This window comes from Bos taurus, chromosome 10 (genome assembly GCF_002263795.3).
Source record: "Bos taurus isolate L1 Dominette 01449 registration number 42190680 breed Hereford chromosome 10, ARS-UCD2.0, whole genome shotgun sequence".
In the NCBI taxonomy this organism is placed as follows: domain Eukaryota; kingdom Metazoa; phylum Chordata; class Mammalia; order Artiodactyla; family Bovidae; genus Bos; species Bos taurus.
Genome location: NC_037337.1, coordinates 84,777,409 through 84,795,898, shown reverse-complemented (window position 1 = coordinate 84,795,898; position 18,490 = coordinate 84,777,409). Strand labels below are relative to the sequence as shown.

At 37.2% G+C, this 18,490-nt stretch overlaps 1 protein-coding gene across 1 annotated transcript in view; it reads left to right on the top strand.

Annotated features, from left to right (window-relative positions):
• Positions 1 to 18,490, top strand: part of NUMB (NUMB endocytic adaptor protein) — a gene marked incomplete at its 5' end in the record, with an annotated part of 117,189 nt that overhangs the window by 60,959 nt on the left and 37,740 nt on the right. Inside the window, 1 exon segment of the mRNA NM_001101951.1 lies at positions 16,358 to 16,432. Coding sequence (NP_001095421.1) covers positions 16,358 to 16,432 — 75 coding nt within the window.

Sequence of the window (18,490 nt, the reverse complement as noted above, 5' to 3'; positions counted from 1 at the left end):
TTTTTTAATTAGGCAAAAATTCATGTTCTCTAAAATATATATATTATACATATTTATATATATGTATATAAAAGCTTTTCTACTACACTTGATAAAAGCTTGAGAAAGAACAGTCAACAAGAAGAGAAGAGATGGAAGAAATCAGAGAACATAAACTAAAGGAAATGTGGGCACTGAATATGAAATAGAAAAAGTGAAACAAACTAGGTAAAAGTAAAAGATCATCATATAGTCCAGTTGATTTTAAACGCATCTGCTCGTTAGAAACATATCTGGAGCTCTGGAGAAAAAAAGCAATACAAAGCATTTGTAGTTCTCAGAAGATTTCAAGATACTTCTCATATGCATCTAGGTTTTAAAAAGTGATTTTAAAAGGTTTCTCTTAATAGATCCTAGTTTTGGTGACACAGAATTCTATTATTTTTCTCTTGACGAATCATGATACAGTAGTATTAAGTGAGTAGTAGTGACATAATCACAATAGTAAAAGATTTGTTTATTGGTTTTCACAATCAGTTCAGTTTGGTCACTCAGTTGTGTCCAACTCTTTGCTACCCCATGGACTGCAGCACGCCAGGCCTCCCTGTCCATCACCAACTCCTGGAGCTTACTCAAACTCATCTCCATTGAGTCGGTGATGCCATCCAGCCGTCTCATCCTCTGTCATCCCCTTCTCCTCCTGCCCTCAATCTTTCCCAGCGTCAGGATCTTTTCAAATGAGTCAGCTCTTCACACAGGTGGCCAAAATATTGGAGTTTCAACTTCAGCATCAGTCCTTCCAATGAATACTCAGGACTGATTTCCTTTAGGACGGACTGGTTGGATCTCCTTGCAGTCCAAGGGACTCTTGAGAGTCTTCTCCAACACCATAGTTCAAAAGCATCACTTCTTCAGTGCTCAGCTTTCTTTATAGTCAGACTCTCACATCCATGCCTGACTACTGGAAAAACCATAGCTTTGACTAGATGGACCTGTGTCAGCAAAATAATGTCTCTGCTTTTTAATATACTGTCTAGGTTGGTCATAACTTTCCTTCCAAGGAGTAAGCGTCTTTTAATTTCATGGTTGCAGTCACCACCTTCAGTGATCTTGTGAGCCCGAAAGATAAAGTCTCTCACTGTTCCCATTGTTTCCCCCATCTGTTTGCCATGAAGTGATGGGACCAGATGCCGTGATCTTTGTATTTTTAATGTTGAGTTTTAAGCCAGCTGTTTCACTCTCCTTTTTCACTTTCCTCAAGAGGCTCTTCTGCCATAATGGTGGTGTCATCTGCGTATCTGAGATTATTGATTTTTCTCCTGGCAATCTTGATTTCAGCTTGTGCTTCATCCAGCCCAGCATTTCTCATGATGTATTCTGCATATAAGTTAAATAAGCAGGGTGACAATATACAGCCTTGATGTACTCCTTTCCCAATTTGGAACCAGTTGTTCTTTTGAACTGCATTCAAAAGGGTATATCTTTCCTTTTCTCCTTTGCCTTTAGCTTCTCTTCTTTTCTCAGCTCTTTGTAAGGCCTCCTCAGACAAACATTTTGCCTTTTTGCATTTCTTTTTCTTGGGGATGGTCTTGATCACTGCCTCCTGTACAGTGTCATGAACCTTAGTCCATAGTTCTTCCGTCAGTCTGTCTATCAGATCTAATCCCTTGAATTTGTTTGTGACTTCCATTGTATAATCGTAAGGGATTTGATTTAGGTCATACCTGAATGGTCTAATGGTTTTCCCTACTTTCCTCAATTTAAGTCTGAATTTTGCAAGAAGGAGTTCATGATCTGAGCCACAGTTAGCTTCCAGTCTTGTTTTTGTTGACTGTAAAAATAAGTCCTGTAATCAAGGAAATCCTATAATCAAATCCAGATCAGATCAGATCATTCGCTCAGTTGTGTCCCACTCTTTGCGACCCCATGAATCACAGCACGCCAGGCCTCCCTGTCCATCACCAACTCCCGGAGTTGACTCAGACTCATGTCCATTGAGTCAGTGATGCCATCCAGCCATCTCATCCTTTGTCGTCCCCTTCTCCTCCTGCCCCCAATCCCTTTCAGCATCAGAGTCTTTTCTGCCCTCCAGACCAGATTACCTGAGGATTCCCAGTCTCTTTGTCAGATCCCCAGGCTGTAAAGCCTTACGTGGGGTTTACAACCTTCACAGTGGTGGGAGAATTTCTTGGAATTATTGTTCTGTAGTCTGTGGGTCACCCATCCATAGGGTGTGGGATTTGATTTTATTGTGATTGTGCCCCTCCTACCATCTTTCTGTGGCTGCTTCTTTGTCTTTGGATATAGATTATCTTTTTTTAGTATCTTTTTACAGTGTCCTCCTGTTGATGGTTGTTCAACAGCTAGTTGCAATTTTGGTGCTCTCGCAGGAGAAGATGAGCACGCATCCTTCTACTCTATCATCTTGCACCGGAAGCCTTCTCATTATATTTAAATAAGAATTTCTGGTATATAATTTGAAATCACTACAAATAAGACCACTTCTAATGAAAATACTAATCCTGAAATACCTAAAAATTCTGAATTATCAAGAATCAAGTTTTTTTCAACAGAACATGCTTACTAATTGTGGAACAAAGGAAGTGAGTATATGCTTTCTTAAATACAGGCCTGGTATGTTCTATAAAGTCTTAAATCAGAAGAGTTAAAAAGGATTTTATCCTTAATCTTTTTTTTTTTCTATTTGAATAGATATTTTTATTTATTTATTTTTAATTGGAGGCTAATTACTTTACAGTATTGTAGTGGTATCCTTAATCTTGTAACTTTTAATTGAGTTCATTTAAACTAATGCTTTCATTTGTCACATCAGAAAATGGAAGCTTTAAGAGTTTAAGAACATAGTGAAGATCTAGAGAAGGGGGTGCCTTGTAGGTGCTTTTTGTTACTGCTACTTGAGACTGAAGAAGAATCATCTGTATTTAAGGTCATAGAAGAAATAAATGTGCGTGCTACACTGTTCAGTGAGAAGAAGCAATTAATAGTTATATATGCTATGAGATGTGTGAGGAGGAAAAAATAGAAGGAACTACACCAAAATGTTAATATCTTGAAGAAGAAACTTTAATTTGAAGTGTTAGCATTTTTCTCTATTTTTTGTATATTCTTATGTATGAATATTTTTATTGTGATTTTTCTCCTTTTTTACTGCCTTGGTATTATGCATGAAACATGGACCAAAGCCTCAGAAAGAAAAAAAGTCATTATGATTGGAAAAGTGATTTTGAGAATCTCTGGGAACTTAATACATGACTCTTAAAATACACAGATTTTCCATAGTCCATCAGTGATGAAGCATTTTCCTAATCACTTAGCTTTGTCTGTGCAACTTACTTGCTGAAACTTCTTTTATAGGAATAATAAACTTAATGTTTAATTTTAAGTGGTTAGTATGATATTAAGATTAAAAAAAAAAAAACCCCACCTCTCTTACATAAAACCTAACACTCTTCTTTAGTGCCTCACATCCAGCCAAACAGTGGATTCATTTTGATTATACAAATCAAGTATTAAGTATTGGGTTCCTTAACGTCTTACAGAAAAAAACCAAATGAACTTTTTGGCCAACCTGATATGTTGAAGTGGATCCTCTTACACATTGCTGATTGCTTGGAGGATACTTTGCAACCTCATGGGACGGCAATTTGGAAAATATCAGTTAAAATTTTCAATGCACTTTTCATTTGACTAGCAATTTTACATTTGAGAATTACATCTATAGATATATACCGGTATGAGTGGTCATTCTAGCAATTTGTTTATAATAGTAAAAATGTGGAAACTCAGTTAAACATCATTCTGAGACTAGATAAAGAAATGACATCTGTTGAGGGGAATCCTTTGACACTTAAAAAAAGAATAAGGTAGATCTGTCTTCACATATTTATAAATTTTTTTGAACTCCTGCTATGTGCCAGACAGATGTTAAGTGGTAAGCAAATAAGACACAGTTCTCGCTCTGTGGCGTTTATAGTCTCCTTATGGGGGAGAGACTTTTAATTTGATATCTGTGTTACTAATACATGATTACAGACTGAGATAAGTGCTTTTTATTTACTTTTTTTCTCTTTTCAAAAAGTTTTTTTGAAATATACCTGATATACAATGTTATGTTGGTTTCAAGTGTACATCTAAGTGATTCAGCTATGCATTCTTTGTTTACATTCTCTTCTATTATAGGTTATTACAAGATGCTGAATATAGTTCCTTGTGCTATATATACAGTAGGTCCTTGTTGTTATGTATTTTATATATAGTAGTGTACGTATTTTGATTCCAAACTCCTAACTCTCCCCGCCTTCCCCTTTCCCCTTTGGTAACGCTAAGTTATGGCTGAGTAATAGTCCATATTGTGTATATATCACATCTTCTTTATCCATTCACCTATCGATGGACACTTGGGTTATTTCTATGTCTTGGCTATTGTAAATAGTGCTGCTATGAACATTAAGGTGTGTGTATCTTTTTGAATTATAGTTTTCTCCTTATATATGCCTAGGAGTGGAATTGCAGGATCACGTGGTAGCTCTGATTCTAGTTTTTTAAGAAACCTCCATACTGTTCTCCTTAGTGGCTGCACCAGTTTACATTCCCAGTAACAGTGTAAGGTGGTTCCTTTTTCTTGGTGCCCTTTCCAGCATTTATTATTTGTAGACTTTTTGACATGGCTATTAAACAGATTTAGAAAAGGCAGAGGAACCAGAGATCAAATTGCCAACATCCATTGGATCATCGAAAAAGCAGGAGAGTTCCAGAAAAACATCTACTTCTGCTTTATTGATTACTCCAAAGCCTTTGTGTGAATCACAACTGGAAAATTCTTCAACCGATGGGAATATCAAACCACCTTACCTGCCTCCTGAGAAATCTGTATGCAAGTCAAGAAGCAACAGTTAGAACTGGATGTGAAACAACAGACTGGTTCCAAAGCAGAAAAGGAATACATCAAGGATGTATATTGTCACCCTGCTTATTTAACTTATATGCAGAATATATCATGTGAAATGCAGGGATGGATGAGGCACAAGCTGGAATCAAGTTTGCCGGGAGAAATATCAATAGGCAGATGATACCACCCTTATGGCAGAAAGTGAAGAAGAACTAAAGAGCCTCTTGATGAAAGTGAAAGAGGAGAGTGAAAAAGTTGGCTTAAAACTCAACATTCAGGGAACAAAAATCATGGCATCCCATCACTTCATGGCAAATAGATGGGGAAACAGTGAGAGACTTTATTTTGGGGGCTCCAAAATCACTGCAGATGGTGACTGCAGCCATAAAATTAAAAGATGCTTGCTCCTTGGAAGGAAATACTGAAAGAAAGTTCTCTGCATGTGCTTATGCAGAATATTTTAGGGTATCATTAAGTGATAAAGGCAAGGTACAGAACAGTTTATATGGAATGATTCTATTTATAGTTAAACAGAAAAAAAATTAAAACTTCCTGGTGGTCCAGTGGTTAAGAATCCACCTTCCAATGCGGGGGATGTGGGTTGGATCACTGGTTGAGTAACGAGGATCCCACATGCCATGGGGTAACTAAGACCATTTGCCACAACTAGAGAACCCACGTGCTGCAACTAAAACCCAGTGCAGCCAAAAATAAATAAATAATTAATTTTAAGAAAAGAAAATATGTATATGCTCACATATATGTAAGAAATATCTGTAAAAAGACAACACAGGTAATTCCGAACTCTGATAGTAAAGAATTGGTGATTTGTTCACTTTTGAATATATGTCCTTTGGAATTAGTGGCATTTTTTTTTTATCATGAATATGTATCATATTTATAATTAGCACATATATATATATATTTAAACCTCATTCATAGGATTCTGAGAGGTTAAAATAATTATAGTAAAGTTAATTGAAGCACTTTTAATTGGCTACAAAATACATTAGCTTTAAAGTATTTTATGTAAGATAAATAGGCTCAGTATCTTTCTGTGTAGTTCTCATTTGTGGTAAGAAATTGCTGGTTGGGATGTATTTTAGAGGTAAGCACAGAAGATATAAAATTTATATCTTAGAAGGACTTCCCAAGTGGTGCTAGTGGTAAATAACCTGACTGCCAGTGCAGGAGACATAAGAGACGTGGGTTCAATCCTTGGGTTGGGAAGACCCCCTGGAGGAGGAAATGCCAACCTTCTCCAGTATTCTTGCCTGGGAAATCCCATGGACAGAGGAGCCTGGCAGGTTACGGTCCTTAAGGTCACAGAGAGTCTTACACGACTGAAGCAACTTAACATGCATATACAATATCTAGGGCAGCTTATTTAGAGTGTTTTTGTTTGGTCTTTTCCAAATGGTCTTTTGAAATCCTTTCAAGATGTTCATCTTCTCTGCTGTGTGTGCCTCCCTTAACCTGCCTTCCTTCCAACCCATCCCATCCCACCCTATCCCACACACTTACATGCAGGTGACCTAGGGTAGAATCAAAACCTGAAATTTTTTCCCCTATAACCTAGAGATAGATGCATTTTCTCAGTCATACTGGGCAAATGATATCTGGGCTTGCCTTAGAAACCATGAATTCTAAACTAGTATTGGATTGGTATGAAAAGTTTCCCATATAGGCAGCTAGTAGGGTGGTGGGCATGCTCACTGAGGGAGACCATATTTGGGGATAGAGATGAGTTGCTTTTGAGGTACATATGAGAGTTGCACGTGCATATCCCCACTGACCAAAAGCACCATGAGCTTTGATTTTGAGGTTACAAATTTTAGTGAGTAGGTGAGTTTGGAAATGGAATCCTCAAATAATATATATATAGCTATATATAAATCATCATTAGAATCATGTGTCAGTGAGATTGCCTAAGTGAGAAGAGAAGGTGGCCTGGGACAAATATAGAAAGGACAGGCAGTATAAATGAGTATCTTCAAAGGAAAATAAGAATGAGTAGCCAGAGAGACGAGAAACCAGGATAATGTAGTCTCAGACACCAAGATTTTCAAGGAAGAAAAATGCTGTAAAGAAATCAAGTAAGAAATGAAACTTCATTAGATTAAATGTTTGAAGGTGTTGGTGATTTAGAGTGGAGTCATGGGGATGGAATCTATGTTGAGTGGACGGATGCAAAATAAGGAGATAACAAATCTAGAGATTACTAATCCCAGAAGTTTGTCAGACAAGTTTATGTGATGGGAGAAGGGTTAAAGGGGGGGAAGTATTGCAAGAGGTAGAAGAAAACTTTTGGTGATAATGGCTGATTGTGATGATGGTTTCTCAGTTATATATTTGATTAAAAAACTCAGCAGAGCAAAACTAATACAATTATGTAAAGTTTAAAAATAAAATAAAATTGGAAGATTTAAAAAAAAAACAAAAACAAAAAAAAAACTCAGCAGATTGTGTACTTTAAAAGTGTGTATTTTGTTGTATGTCAGTTATACCTCAGTAAGGCAGTTAAATTTTGTTTTTCAGGAAATGTGTCTTCAAAGGAGACTAGAAAGGCAGAGTAACAAAAGGAGTGTGAAGTTGAAAAACTATGTGTATATTTTGTTTTGATTTTTTAAAAACAGATTTATTAGATATAATTTGCATAAAGTGAAGTTTACTGATTTAAAGTGTGTAAATCACCAGTGGCTTGATTTTGTGTTGAATTTTGTTTTTAAAATAGTAGAGACCTGAGCATAAAGGTCTCCACAAAGAAGCATGGAGAGAGTGGATTAGTTCTAGAGTGGAGGAAGGATGCTGCTTCTATAATAGGAGCAAAGGTGGAAAACAGGGCAAATGCACTTTAATTTATGGTGTTGGTGGCCCAAAATTGATGAGATTCTATTCTAAAGATATATTTTCTCAAAGAAATAAAAAGTGAAGGCATGTGTAGAAGAGTGGAGAGAGAGATTATAGAATTAGATTTTGAAGACTGGCATAGCTACTCTAGAGAACAAGCAATACAGACTATACAATTACTCGAAATAGAAATGCAGTTACTAGACATTAGTCAAATGAAGCTCCAGCTGGTTTGATCTCTGCCATGTGTTTTTAAATATACTAGTGCCTATGAAAGTGTAATAATATTAGAACAGTAATTAAAGTAGGTTTCAAAGCTTGTCTTACAACTCTATCTGCTAATTAAAAAAAGATACTGTTAATAAACAGAATTATGTCCTCGCTCATGATTATCAAACGGTAAAGACCAAGGGAACAAATGCATTTTGTATCAGAATGGGACGGCTCTTTACAGACAGATACATGGAGACTTCCCATTACTTTCCATTGGCTAAGATGGAATCAAGTCAAATCTATAGTTGAAAGTCAAGAAAACAAATATTTGGTATTTTCAGCTTGTACCAAGGAGGCAAGCTCTTCTTGCAGGGAAACCAGTTGAAAGGATGACTGTCATGTAAGCAGCTAACAATGTCAGCCACAGTCACTATATCGTATATGATCTTCACTGTCCTCTCATTTTGTGTTATTTTTTCCTGCTGCCACTGCTTTAATCAAGTCCTCATCTTTGTTTTCTCCCTCAGACCATTATAAGAGCTCTTGACCTTTTTTTTTTTTTGCTTTTGATCTTGTTTTCCTTCCAAACTATTGTCTTAGTGCATAGTAGGGACGGGGGAGCCTGGTGGGCTGCCGTCTATGGGGTCGCACAGAGTCGGACATGACTGAAGCGACTTAGCAGCAGCAGCAGCAGTAGTGATCTTTCTAAATTGTAAATATAGTTATGTCACTTTCCTGCTTCCTGTGCTTCAGTGGCTCTGTTATAAAATCCTGGAGAGGCATCTAGGCTTTTGTAAAAGTGTACATTTTTAAGCCAAACTACCTGAATTTGTGTTTGGTCTATGCCAGTTATTATTAATTGTGTGATCTCTCTTAAAAATTACTTACCCTTTGATGAATGGATAAAGAAGATGTGGTATGTGTATACAATGGAATATTAGCCATAAAAAAGAATGAAATAGGGACTTCCCTGGTTGGCCCATTGGCTAAGACTCCACATTCCCAATGCAAGGGGCCTAGGTTTGATCCCTTGTCAAGGAACTAGATCCCACGTGCCACAAATAAGAGTTCATGTGCTGCAAGTAAGACCTGGTGCAGCCAAATTAAAAAGAAAGAAAGAAAGAGAAATTACCTGTTGACATAATGGATAAGAATCCGCCTGCCAGTGTAGGAGGCCCAGGTTCAATCCCTGATCCAGGAAGAGCCCAAATGCCTTGGAGCAACTCAGCCTGTATGCCACAACTTCTGAAGCCTATGGGCTGTAACATCTGAAGCCTGCAAGCATGGAGCCTGTGTTCCTCAGCGAGAGAAGCCACTGTGATGAGAAGCCTTTGCACTTCAGTGAAGAGTAGCACCCACTCACTGCAACTGAAGAAAGCCCGTGCACAGCAATGAAGACCCAGCACAGCCATAAATAAAGAATGAAATAAAGCCATTGGCAGCAACATGGATGGACCTGGAGATTATCACACTAAGTAAAGTAAGCCAGAAAGAAAAAGACAAATAACATTATATTGCTTATATATGGAATCTTTAAAAACAAATTTTTTTTTAATGAACTTATGTATCAAACAGAAGTAGAAGCACAGATATAGGTAACAGATTTACAGTTACCAAAGGAGAAAGTGGGTCCAGGATAAATTAGGAGTTTGGGATTGACATATATACACTACTATATATTAATATAAAAAAGTTAACCAACAAGGACCTGCTGTATAGCACAGAAAACTATACTAAGTATTTTGTAATAACCTATGAGGGAGAAGAATCTGAAAAAGAGTCTATGTGTGTGTGATGTGTATGCGTGCACGTGCACGCACTAAGTCACTTCAGTTGTGTCCGACTCTGTGTGACCCCATGGACTGCAGCCTGCCAGGCTCTATGGGCTTCTCCAGGCAAGAATACTAGAGTGGGTTGCCATGCCCTCTTCCTGGGGATCTTGCTGACCCAGGGATCAAACCGGCATCTCTTACATCTAACCTGTATTGGCAGGCGGATTCTTTACCATTAGTGTCACCTGGGAAGCTGGGAGGCCAGGAAGCCCCCATATGTGTGTGTGTGTGTGTGTGTGTGTGTGTGTGTGTGTGTGTGTGTAAATTGAATCACTTTGTACTGCACCTGAAACAGTTTAAATCAACTATATGTCAATTAAAAAATTTAAAAAGAAATTACTTAACCTCTCTGTGCCTCAGTTTTTTCATCTATAAAATGAGAACTTGAATTAGTATAGGTTATGAAAATTAAGTTAGGGCTTCCCAGGTAGTGCTCGTGGTAAAGAACCCGCCTGCCAATGCAGGAGATGTAAGAGACGTGGGTTCAATCCCTGGGTCGGGAAGATCCCCTGAAGGAGGTCACAGCAATCCACTCCGGTATTCTTGCCGGAGAATCCCATGGACAGAGGAACCTGATGGGATACAGTCCATGGGGTAGTAAAGAGTCGGACAGGACTGAAGTGACTTAGCACACGTGAAAATTAAATGAGTAGATACATTATATGAAAAACACACCACTAGCACATAGTGCTGCTGCTGCTGCTAAGTCGCTTCAGTCGTGTCCGACTCTGTGCGACCCCATAGACAGCAGTCCACCAGGCTTCCCGTCCCAGGGATTCTCCAGGCAAGAACACTGGAGTGGGTTGCCATTTCCTTCTCCAATGCATGAAAGTGAAAAGTGAAAGTGAAGTCGCTCAGTCGTGTCTGACTGTTAGCGACCCCATGGACTGCAGCCTACCAGGCTCCTCCGTCCATGGGATTTTCTAGGCAAGAGTACTGGAGTAGGGTGCCATCGCCTTCTCCGAGCACATAGTGAGTACACAATAAATATTTGCTGCTGCTCTTGGTGTTATTGGTTAGATAACAACTGAATGTTGAAGTTTTTAATCTGAATTTCTTGGGTGTTTTCCTTAGTTAATTTTTCTTTGAAACACTGCAAGTTAAATATCTTCTCTTGAAAAGGAGTCAAGTTTTTGATAGATGTTTGGTGCCTGAGGACTTATGTATTGGTCATACCAACTTCTCTTAGCTGTAAAAATTCTATTTATCCCAGGAGATGAAATATTTTCTGTTGCTTACAATTTTACAGCTTGAGTGTGACAGTCTTCTGCATACTCAGTGTTTCATTTCAAAGCTGCTTCACACTGTAAAACTTAATGTTCAATCATTTTAATCTATTTTAAGCTTTAAATTTAAGTGATTAGATTTAACCCATATGCTTAGTTTAGTTTTTTCTTTTTTTTTTGGTTGTGCTGAGTGACTTGTAGGATCTTAGTTCTGCGACTGGGGATTGAACCCCAGCTCAGCAGTAAAAGCATGGAGTCCCAACCACTGGTATGCTGGGGAGTTCCCATATATACTTAGTTTAGATCAATTGTTCAAATGTAATTGTGCTCCAAATTTATACATAAAAAATAGTCCATTTTAATTTAGCTACTTCTTTTTGATTAAAGCCCCTGAACAAGGTTTGATGTATGTTGTGCACATCTGCATTCTTTATTTGCCTATAACATAGGCTATGTGTATGTGATAATGTGCCTTATAGCTTCTTATAAATTAATGACTGTCACTGTTTGTTAATGTTGAGAACTGCTGACTATGTAGTCTCTCACATCAGAGCTCTACAATTCTCATGGATAACAGTATGAAAGCAGAGGGATAATTTACTTTTAAATTTTTTTTTTTTTCAAGAAAACGAAAAATGACGTAATTCATCCAAGAATGAAATTCTACACACTAGTTTTTCTAAGCTACATTTTTGTGAATAAAAGTCCTTGACTCAGAGGGAGTTTGGAAAAGGCATACAGACAAAGAAGTCACAGTGTCAAATATTTTAGCCATTAAAGCATAAATCAGCTGCAGTTCTTCTGTGAGGTAGTGTCTCAGAGAGGAAAAGAGACATTTTTAATAATGTTTTTTTCAATTGGCATGTTTTTCTAATAGACAGAAGGCTGATTTCCATCTCCACATTTCTAAAATAGATTATGTGACTGAGTCAGTCCATGTGAGATACTTTTATTTTCTTCTTTTTACCAAGTCTTTTCATCAAGTCTTCCCTCCTTTCCCCCTCTCCCCGCCCCCTTGTCATAAATACCTGTATGTGACCAGTTGAGTTGATAAAGATGATAGAATAAAATCTTTTGGAAACACTTTGAAATTCTGTATTCATTTTTCCAAATTGGAAGGGAAGAGGTTAATAGTCATCATATGCAGATGACATGATGCTTTATATAGAAAACCCTAAAAAGTCCACACAGAAACTTTTAGAACTGATAAATGAGTTCAGCAAGGTGCAGGATGCAATATTAACATACAGAAATCTGTTCCATTTCTTTACACTAACGGTGAAATAGCAGAAAGAACAAGTTAAAAAAAAAAAGAATCCTGCTTAAAATTGCATCAAAAAAGATAAAATACCTGGGAGTAAACCTGACCAAAGAGGTGAAAGACTTACATGCTGAGAACAGTAAAACATGGATAAAGGAAATTGAAGACAGTTCCAAGAAATAAAATGATATCCCATGCTCTTGGGTTGGAAGAATTAATATTGTTAAAATGGTCATACTACCCAAAGCAGTCTACAAATTTTGATGCAATTCCTATCAAATTACCTATGACATTTTTAACAGAAGTGGAACACATACTCCTAAAACTTATGTGGAACCAGAGAAGACCCAGAATTGCCAAGGCAATCCTGAGGAAAAAGAACAAAGCTGGAGGCATTAACCATGACCCCCCTCCCAACTTCAGACAGTACTACAAAGCTACAGTAGTAATAGTTGTTTAACAGTAGTTAAAACAACATGGTATTGGCGTAAAATGGATCCGTGGATCAGCGTAAAATGGATCAGACATATGGATCAGTGGAACAGAATAGAGAACCCAGAAATAAATGCGTACACCTATGGTCAATTAATCTTTGACAAAGGAGGCAAGAATATACATTGGAGAAAAGACAGTCTTTTCAGGAAGTGGTGTTAGGAAAGCTGGACAGCCACATATAAATCAGTGAAGTTAAAACACTCCCTCACACCACACACAAAAATAACTCAAACTCAAAATGTCCTAAAGACTTAATATTAGACATGAGAACCATAAAACTCCTAGAAGAGAACATAAACAAGACATTCTCTGACATAAATCCTAGCGATATTCTCTTAGATCAGTCTCCCAGTGCAAAAGAAATAAAAACAAAAGTAAACAAATGGGACTTAATCAAACTTAGAAACTTTGGTACAGCTAAGGAGGCCATAGACAAAAGACAACCTGTGGACTGGCAGAAAATACTTGCAAATGATATGACCAGTGGGGGCTTAATTTCCACAATATATAAGCATTTCATACAGTGTAATATCAAAAAACAAACAACCCAGTCAGAGGGTGACTAGAAGACCTAAATAGACATTACTTCAAAGAAGACATACAGATGGCCAACAGGCACATTAAAAGATGCTCAACATTGCTGATTATTAGAGAAATGCAAATCAGAATTACAAAGAGGTATCCCTTCACAGCAGTCAGAAGGGCCATTATCAAAAAGCCTACAAATAATAAATGCTGACAAGGGTTTGGAGAAAAGGGAACCCTCCTACACTATTGGTGGTATTATAAATTGGTACAGCCACAATGGAAGTATGGTATTTCCTTAAATATGGAAGGAAGTATGGAGTTTCCTTAAAAAAAAAAAAAAAACTAAAAATAAAATTACCATATGATCCAGCGATCACACTCCTGGGCTTATATCTGAGGAAAATTATAATTCCAGAAGATATATGCAGGTACCTCTATGGCAGTCCAGCGGTTAAGACTGCACGCTTCCACTTAGTTCCATCCCTGGTTGAGGAACGAAGATCCCACAAGCTGTGTGGTGCAGCCAAAACATAAACATGCACACACATACACACAAAAGATACATGCACCAGTGTTCATAGCAGCTCTGTTTACAATAGTCAAGACATGGAAGCAACCTAAGTATCCATCAACAGATGAGTGGATAAAGGAGATGTGGTATATATACACACACACAATGGAATATCACTCAGCCATAAGAAAGAATGAAATAATGTCATTTGCAGCAACATGAGTGGACCTAGAGATTATTATACTAAGTGAAGAAGTCAGAGTAGGGAAAGACAAATGTATGATGTCTCTTATATGTGGAATCTAAAAAAGATGATACAAATGAACTTGCAAAACAGAAACAAACTCAACAGACGTAAAAAATGTACTTACAGTTACTAAATGGGAAAGGGGAAGGAAGGGATAAATCAGGAGTTGGACTAACAGATGCACACTACTGTATATAAAATAGATAACCAATAAGGACCTACTTATAGCACAGGGAGCTATATTCAATATCTTGTAATAACCTATAATAAAAAAGAATGAGGATGAATATATAAAATATATATAACTGAATATATTATTTGATTCACTTAAAAGTGAATCTTGCTGTTTTACATTTATTCAAAATTACAGCAGTTACAATTATTTAGATATTTTAAGTATTTTGCCCTTAGTTTATGATCTTTATGATTGATACCTCAGGTATTTTGTTACCTAAAGTCTAGCAGTTTCCTAAATTGATTTTAATTATGTAGGTTTTATGCATTCAGTCAGTATTGGAAAGATGGGAATAAAAATGAAAAATTCAATATATGAGCATTGTAAGACTATTGTGGGTCAGGCTGCTTGGGTTTGAGCATTCACTGGCTGAATGGTTTTGAGCAAGTTACTTAAACTCTCTATGCATGTGTTCCCTAGGGCACTAGTTATTGTGCCCATGAATTGCTACTGTTTCACCTTCATCCAGGGCCAGATGGTGGGAGATTCAGGGAGAGGGTAAGAAAGCAGAAGTCGGGATTGGGGGTGTTGACGCCACCTTTCTGGAATCACAGTCTGTGAGAGGTGCGTGGCTCTTGCAGGTTTCCCTTGCTGCTCCCACTGACACCACCACAGGGTTTCCTGGGGATTGGGGTGTGAAAGAACAAAAATAAATAAATAAAGGGATGGGGATCCCTATACTTTTTGAGGATAAGGTATTCACATACCTGGTCCTTGAGCCAGAGATAGAGTGCTTTTCCCAGAGTTCTGACTGTGCCATAGCACTCCCTTTTGGATATCTGGCTGTGTTAAGTTCAAGCTGGAGGGACCAAAGGAGGGGGGAGGGGCATGGAAGGTAAACTCTCTGCCAATTCAGAAATACCTTGAATTCTGATGTTCTCTGATTTATCTTACACTCTTTACAGAGATCTCAGATAGGTGCTCCATGCAGTCTATTCTGGTTTTATGATTTCATTCAGAGCGTTGGACAGGATGCCATGCTCTGCTAAGTCACTTCAGTCATGTCCAACTCTGTGCAGCCCTATAGACTGTAGCCCACCAGGCTCCTCTATCCATGGGATTCTCCAGGCAAGAATACTGGAGTGGGCTTCCATTTCCTTCTGCAGGGGATCTTCCCAACTCAGGGATTGGCAGTGAAGTCTCTCCTTCATTGACAGAGGGTTCTTTACCACTAGTGCCACCTGGGAAGCCAGGACAGGGTAAGACATGTCTACTCCCATCTTACCAGAACCAGACTCTAAATCTCCTTTTAAAAGAGCACTTGTGATATTGCCATCATCCATTGTACTTTTTAACCCAAGACTATTCCCATACTAAGATATAATTTGAATAATAATACTGCCTTGCAAAAAAAGGCGCTTTTTAGCTCTCCATTGTCTCTGGGGTTCAGTACAGACTCATTTCAGTATTCAAGTTTCATAGCTGCATATACCTCATATTCTTGCCAGATGAGGAATACTTGCTGATGTAATTATTATTCTATTCCACACCTATAGCTTTTGTTTAATTCTCCCTGCCTAAAATAGTTTTCCAGCCTTTCCCATATGGCTTCTTCAAGTTCTATACATATTTTAAAGCTCAAATGTACTGTCTTAAACTTTTAGTTTTCAGCCCTCTTATTATGTGCTTCCCATAAAAAGAGTATGTGATCTCTTCAGGCCTTGAATAGCTGTTGTTTTCCTTTGTACCTTTTCAGTATATACACACACACATGCTTTGTTTTAGGATTATTTTTTATGTCTAGAGATAAACAGTGTCTAGCACAAGCTTTTATGCCTCAGATTCACTAGATTCAGGTAACATTTACCTGAATGTTTACCTGACATTTACCTTTCCTTATCATGTTCTTTTTCACCTACTCCCCTTTAACAACTCTTTGAGACCTTTATTCTAAATCTCATTCATATGAGGACACGAGAATAAGTAAAGTCACATTATCTTAACTGTTGTGTAATGCTATGAGTTTCTTGAGTGGAATTTTAGTATTCAATTTTCTACCACATAATGCCTACCATATAGTAGCTACTTAGTAAACACAGCAATATCCCTAACTCTTATCTTCTTTCTACAGTACCTTGGGCATGTAGAAGTTGATGAATCAAGAGGAATGCACATCTGTGAAGATGCTGTAAAAAGACTGAAAGCTGTATGTATTTGATGGTTGCCAGTGTTGATCTGTATGCTATAAACACTTTCTCAAAAGATTTTGCTCAGTAAATTTCAGTGATTCATTGTCCAGTAAGAACAGTGTTTCTTCTAAGGCAAAAGATGTGTGCTCATTAATAAAGAGCATTTCACGTTGTCCATCCAAAGATGTAAGTTTTAATGACCAGCTGCTTCAGTGTAGGCCAGACATTATCTAAAAGATAGTTTTAATTCAGAACCCATGTTAAACTAGTGGTATGAACTCTTATAGATAACTAATATTCTAAAACCAGGGTAAAACTATTTCAGTCACTTAACCTAACTGTGATAACTGGGTTATAAATTAGTAATTTTAAATCTGTAGGAAACAGCTTTCCAGGAAAAAAAAAAAGTATAAAATAGAGATATCTGTTAATGGCCGGTGAGGTTTATTTTGGGGAGACTTCCTATCATTACTGCTATCCCCCAGTTTCCTTCTCTGTACTCCTCTAACATTAAGTATTTCCCTGCCTTTTGCACAAACTTCAGCATATTTGAAGTGGAGAGTCCTTTTCAAGGATCAATAATGTCTATTTTGCCTGTTAGGCCATAGAATACATCCCAGGCATATGCCTGTGTGTTTAATAAAAGGAGTTCAGAGTTCATAAAGGTTCAGATTAAGGTGTTAATAGTTTTGAAGTTTGGATAGGTTTGAAGAATGTTTTTTGGATTCTGACAGCCCTTTTTACAACCTTCCTTTTCTCCAATGTGTGGCCTTTTCTGCCTTTGCTGTGAAAGCTTTAAGCATTACTTCTGCATGCCCTTGCCCCAGCAGCATTAAATACTTGTTGCTTTGGGTTTGCTGATATGCTAGGCTGCCACAAATTTGGCTACTAATGAATGAGTGCTTTTTTTTCCCCCTCAATTTGCTTAATCAAAACTTTTCCGCTTCTTGGTGTATTTTATATGACCTCTTATATATAATTGCTCAGTATAAAAGATATGAAATCAAGGAAGCAACCAACTCATCGAAGTGGATTGTGTTTTCCAGCAAATGTCTAAATCTATTATAGAAAGGAAAGGAGGAGAAAAATAACTGATTATGGTATGCAAAAAACATAAAAAAAAATAACCCAGAACAATATACAGATATACATACCCTTTACCTCAGATTTTGGTTATTTAAATTCTTAAATGTTTGAATACCTTCTTAGTCTTATCTGTGCTCTTCATTTAATCATCATTAATGTTAAAGGAACTTCATAGTTTTATAGACTTGCCATGTCCACCTAAATATGGTCCCGAGTTAAATGCAGCCGCAGATAATACAGTTTTCAAAGAAACTTAAATTCAGTCTCTTATTTAACAAAATAATTCTAAGTTCACTAAGAGAATAAGATTAAGAATACTTTTAAAGATTTTTAATTGAAGGATGATTGCTTTACAAAGTTGTGTTGGTTTCTTCTGTATAGGAACGTGAATCAGCCATAAATATATATATATCCCCTCTTCCTTGAACGCTCTAGGTTGTCACAGAGCACCAGGCTGAGCTCTCTGTGTCAGTTTCCCATTTGTTAATACTCAGTGAAACTTCCCCTTCTACTAATGCCCTTTCTAATGCTATATGGAAACGGTTGCAGAAAGTTGGAAGTCTTCAGATGTTGTTCATCCTCAGATCATATCATGTTAGTCTGCAAAAATACATGATTTTTGTCTTTTCATATTTTTACTACACAAATTTCTAGATGCCTTTTTTCCTCCTTTTACCAAACATTTATCTAACAAACATCTGTAATCTACTGTGCCAGATGCTTATATTGTGCCAAAAGCTGTGTCTGGGAGATGTGTTTATTTTCATAGATGATAAATACTCCTCTTAGAGTTTCAAATAAATGGAAGCAAACATAAAAATGTACAAATCTACAGACTGAAGAAGAAATAGCATATCTGGAACAAGTTTGAATGCCAAAAAGTTTTAAAATATAAAGAATTATGTAGCTCAAATGTACCAGTTAAATAGGAAAACAAACATCTTAAACCTATCACTCAAATCATTGTTGAACTAAAAATGTAATGTTCT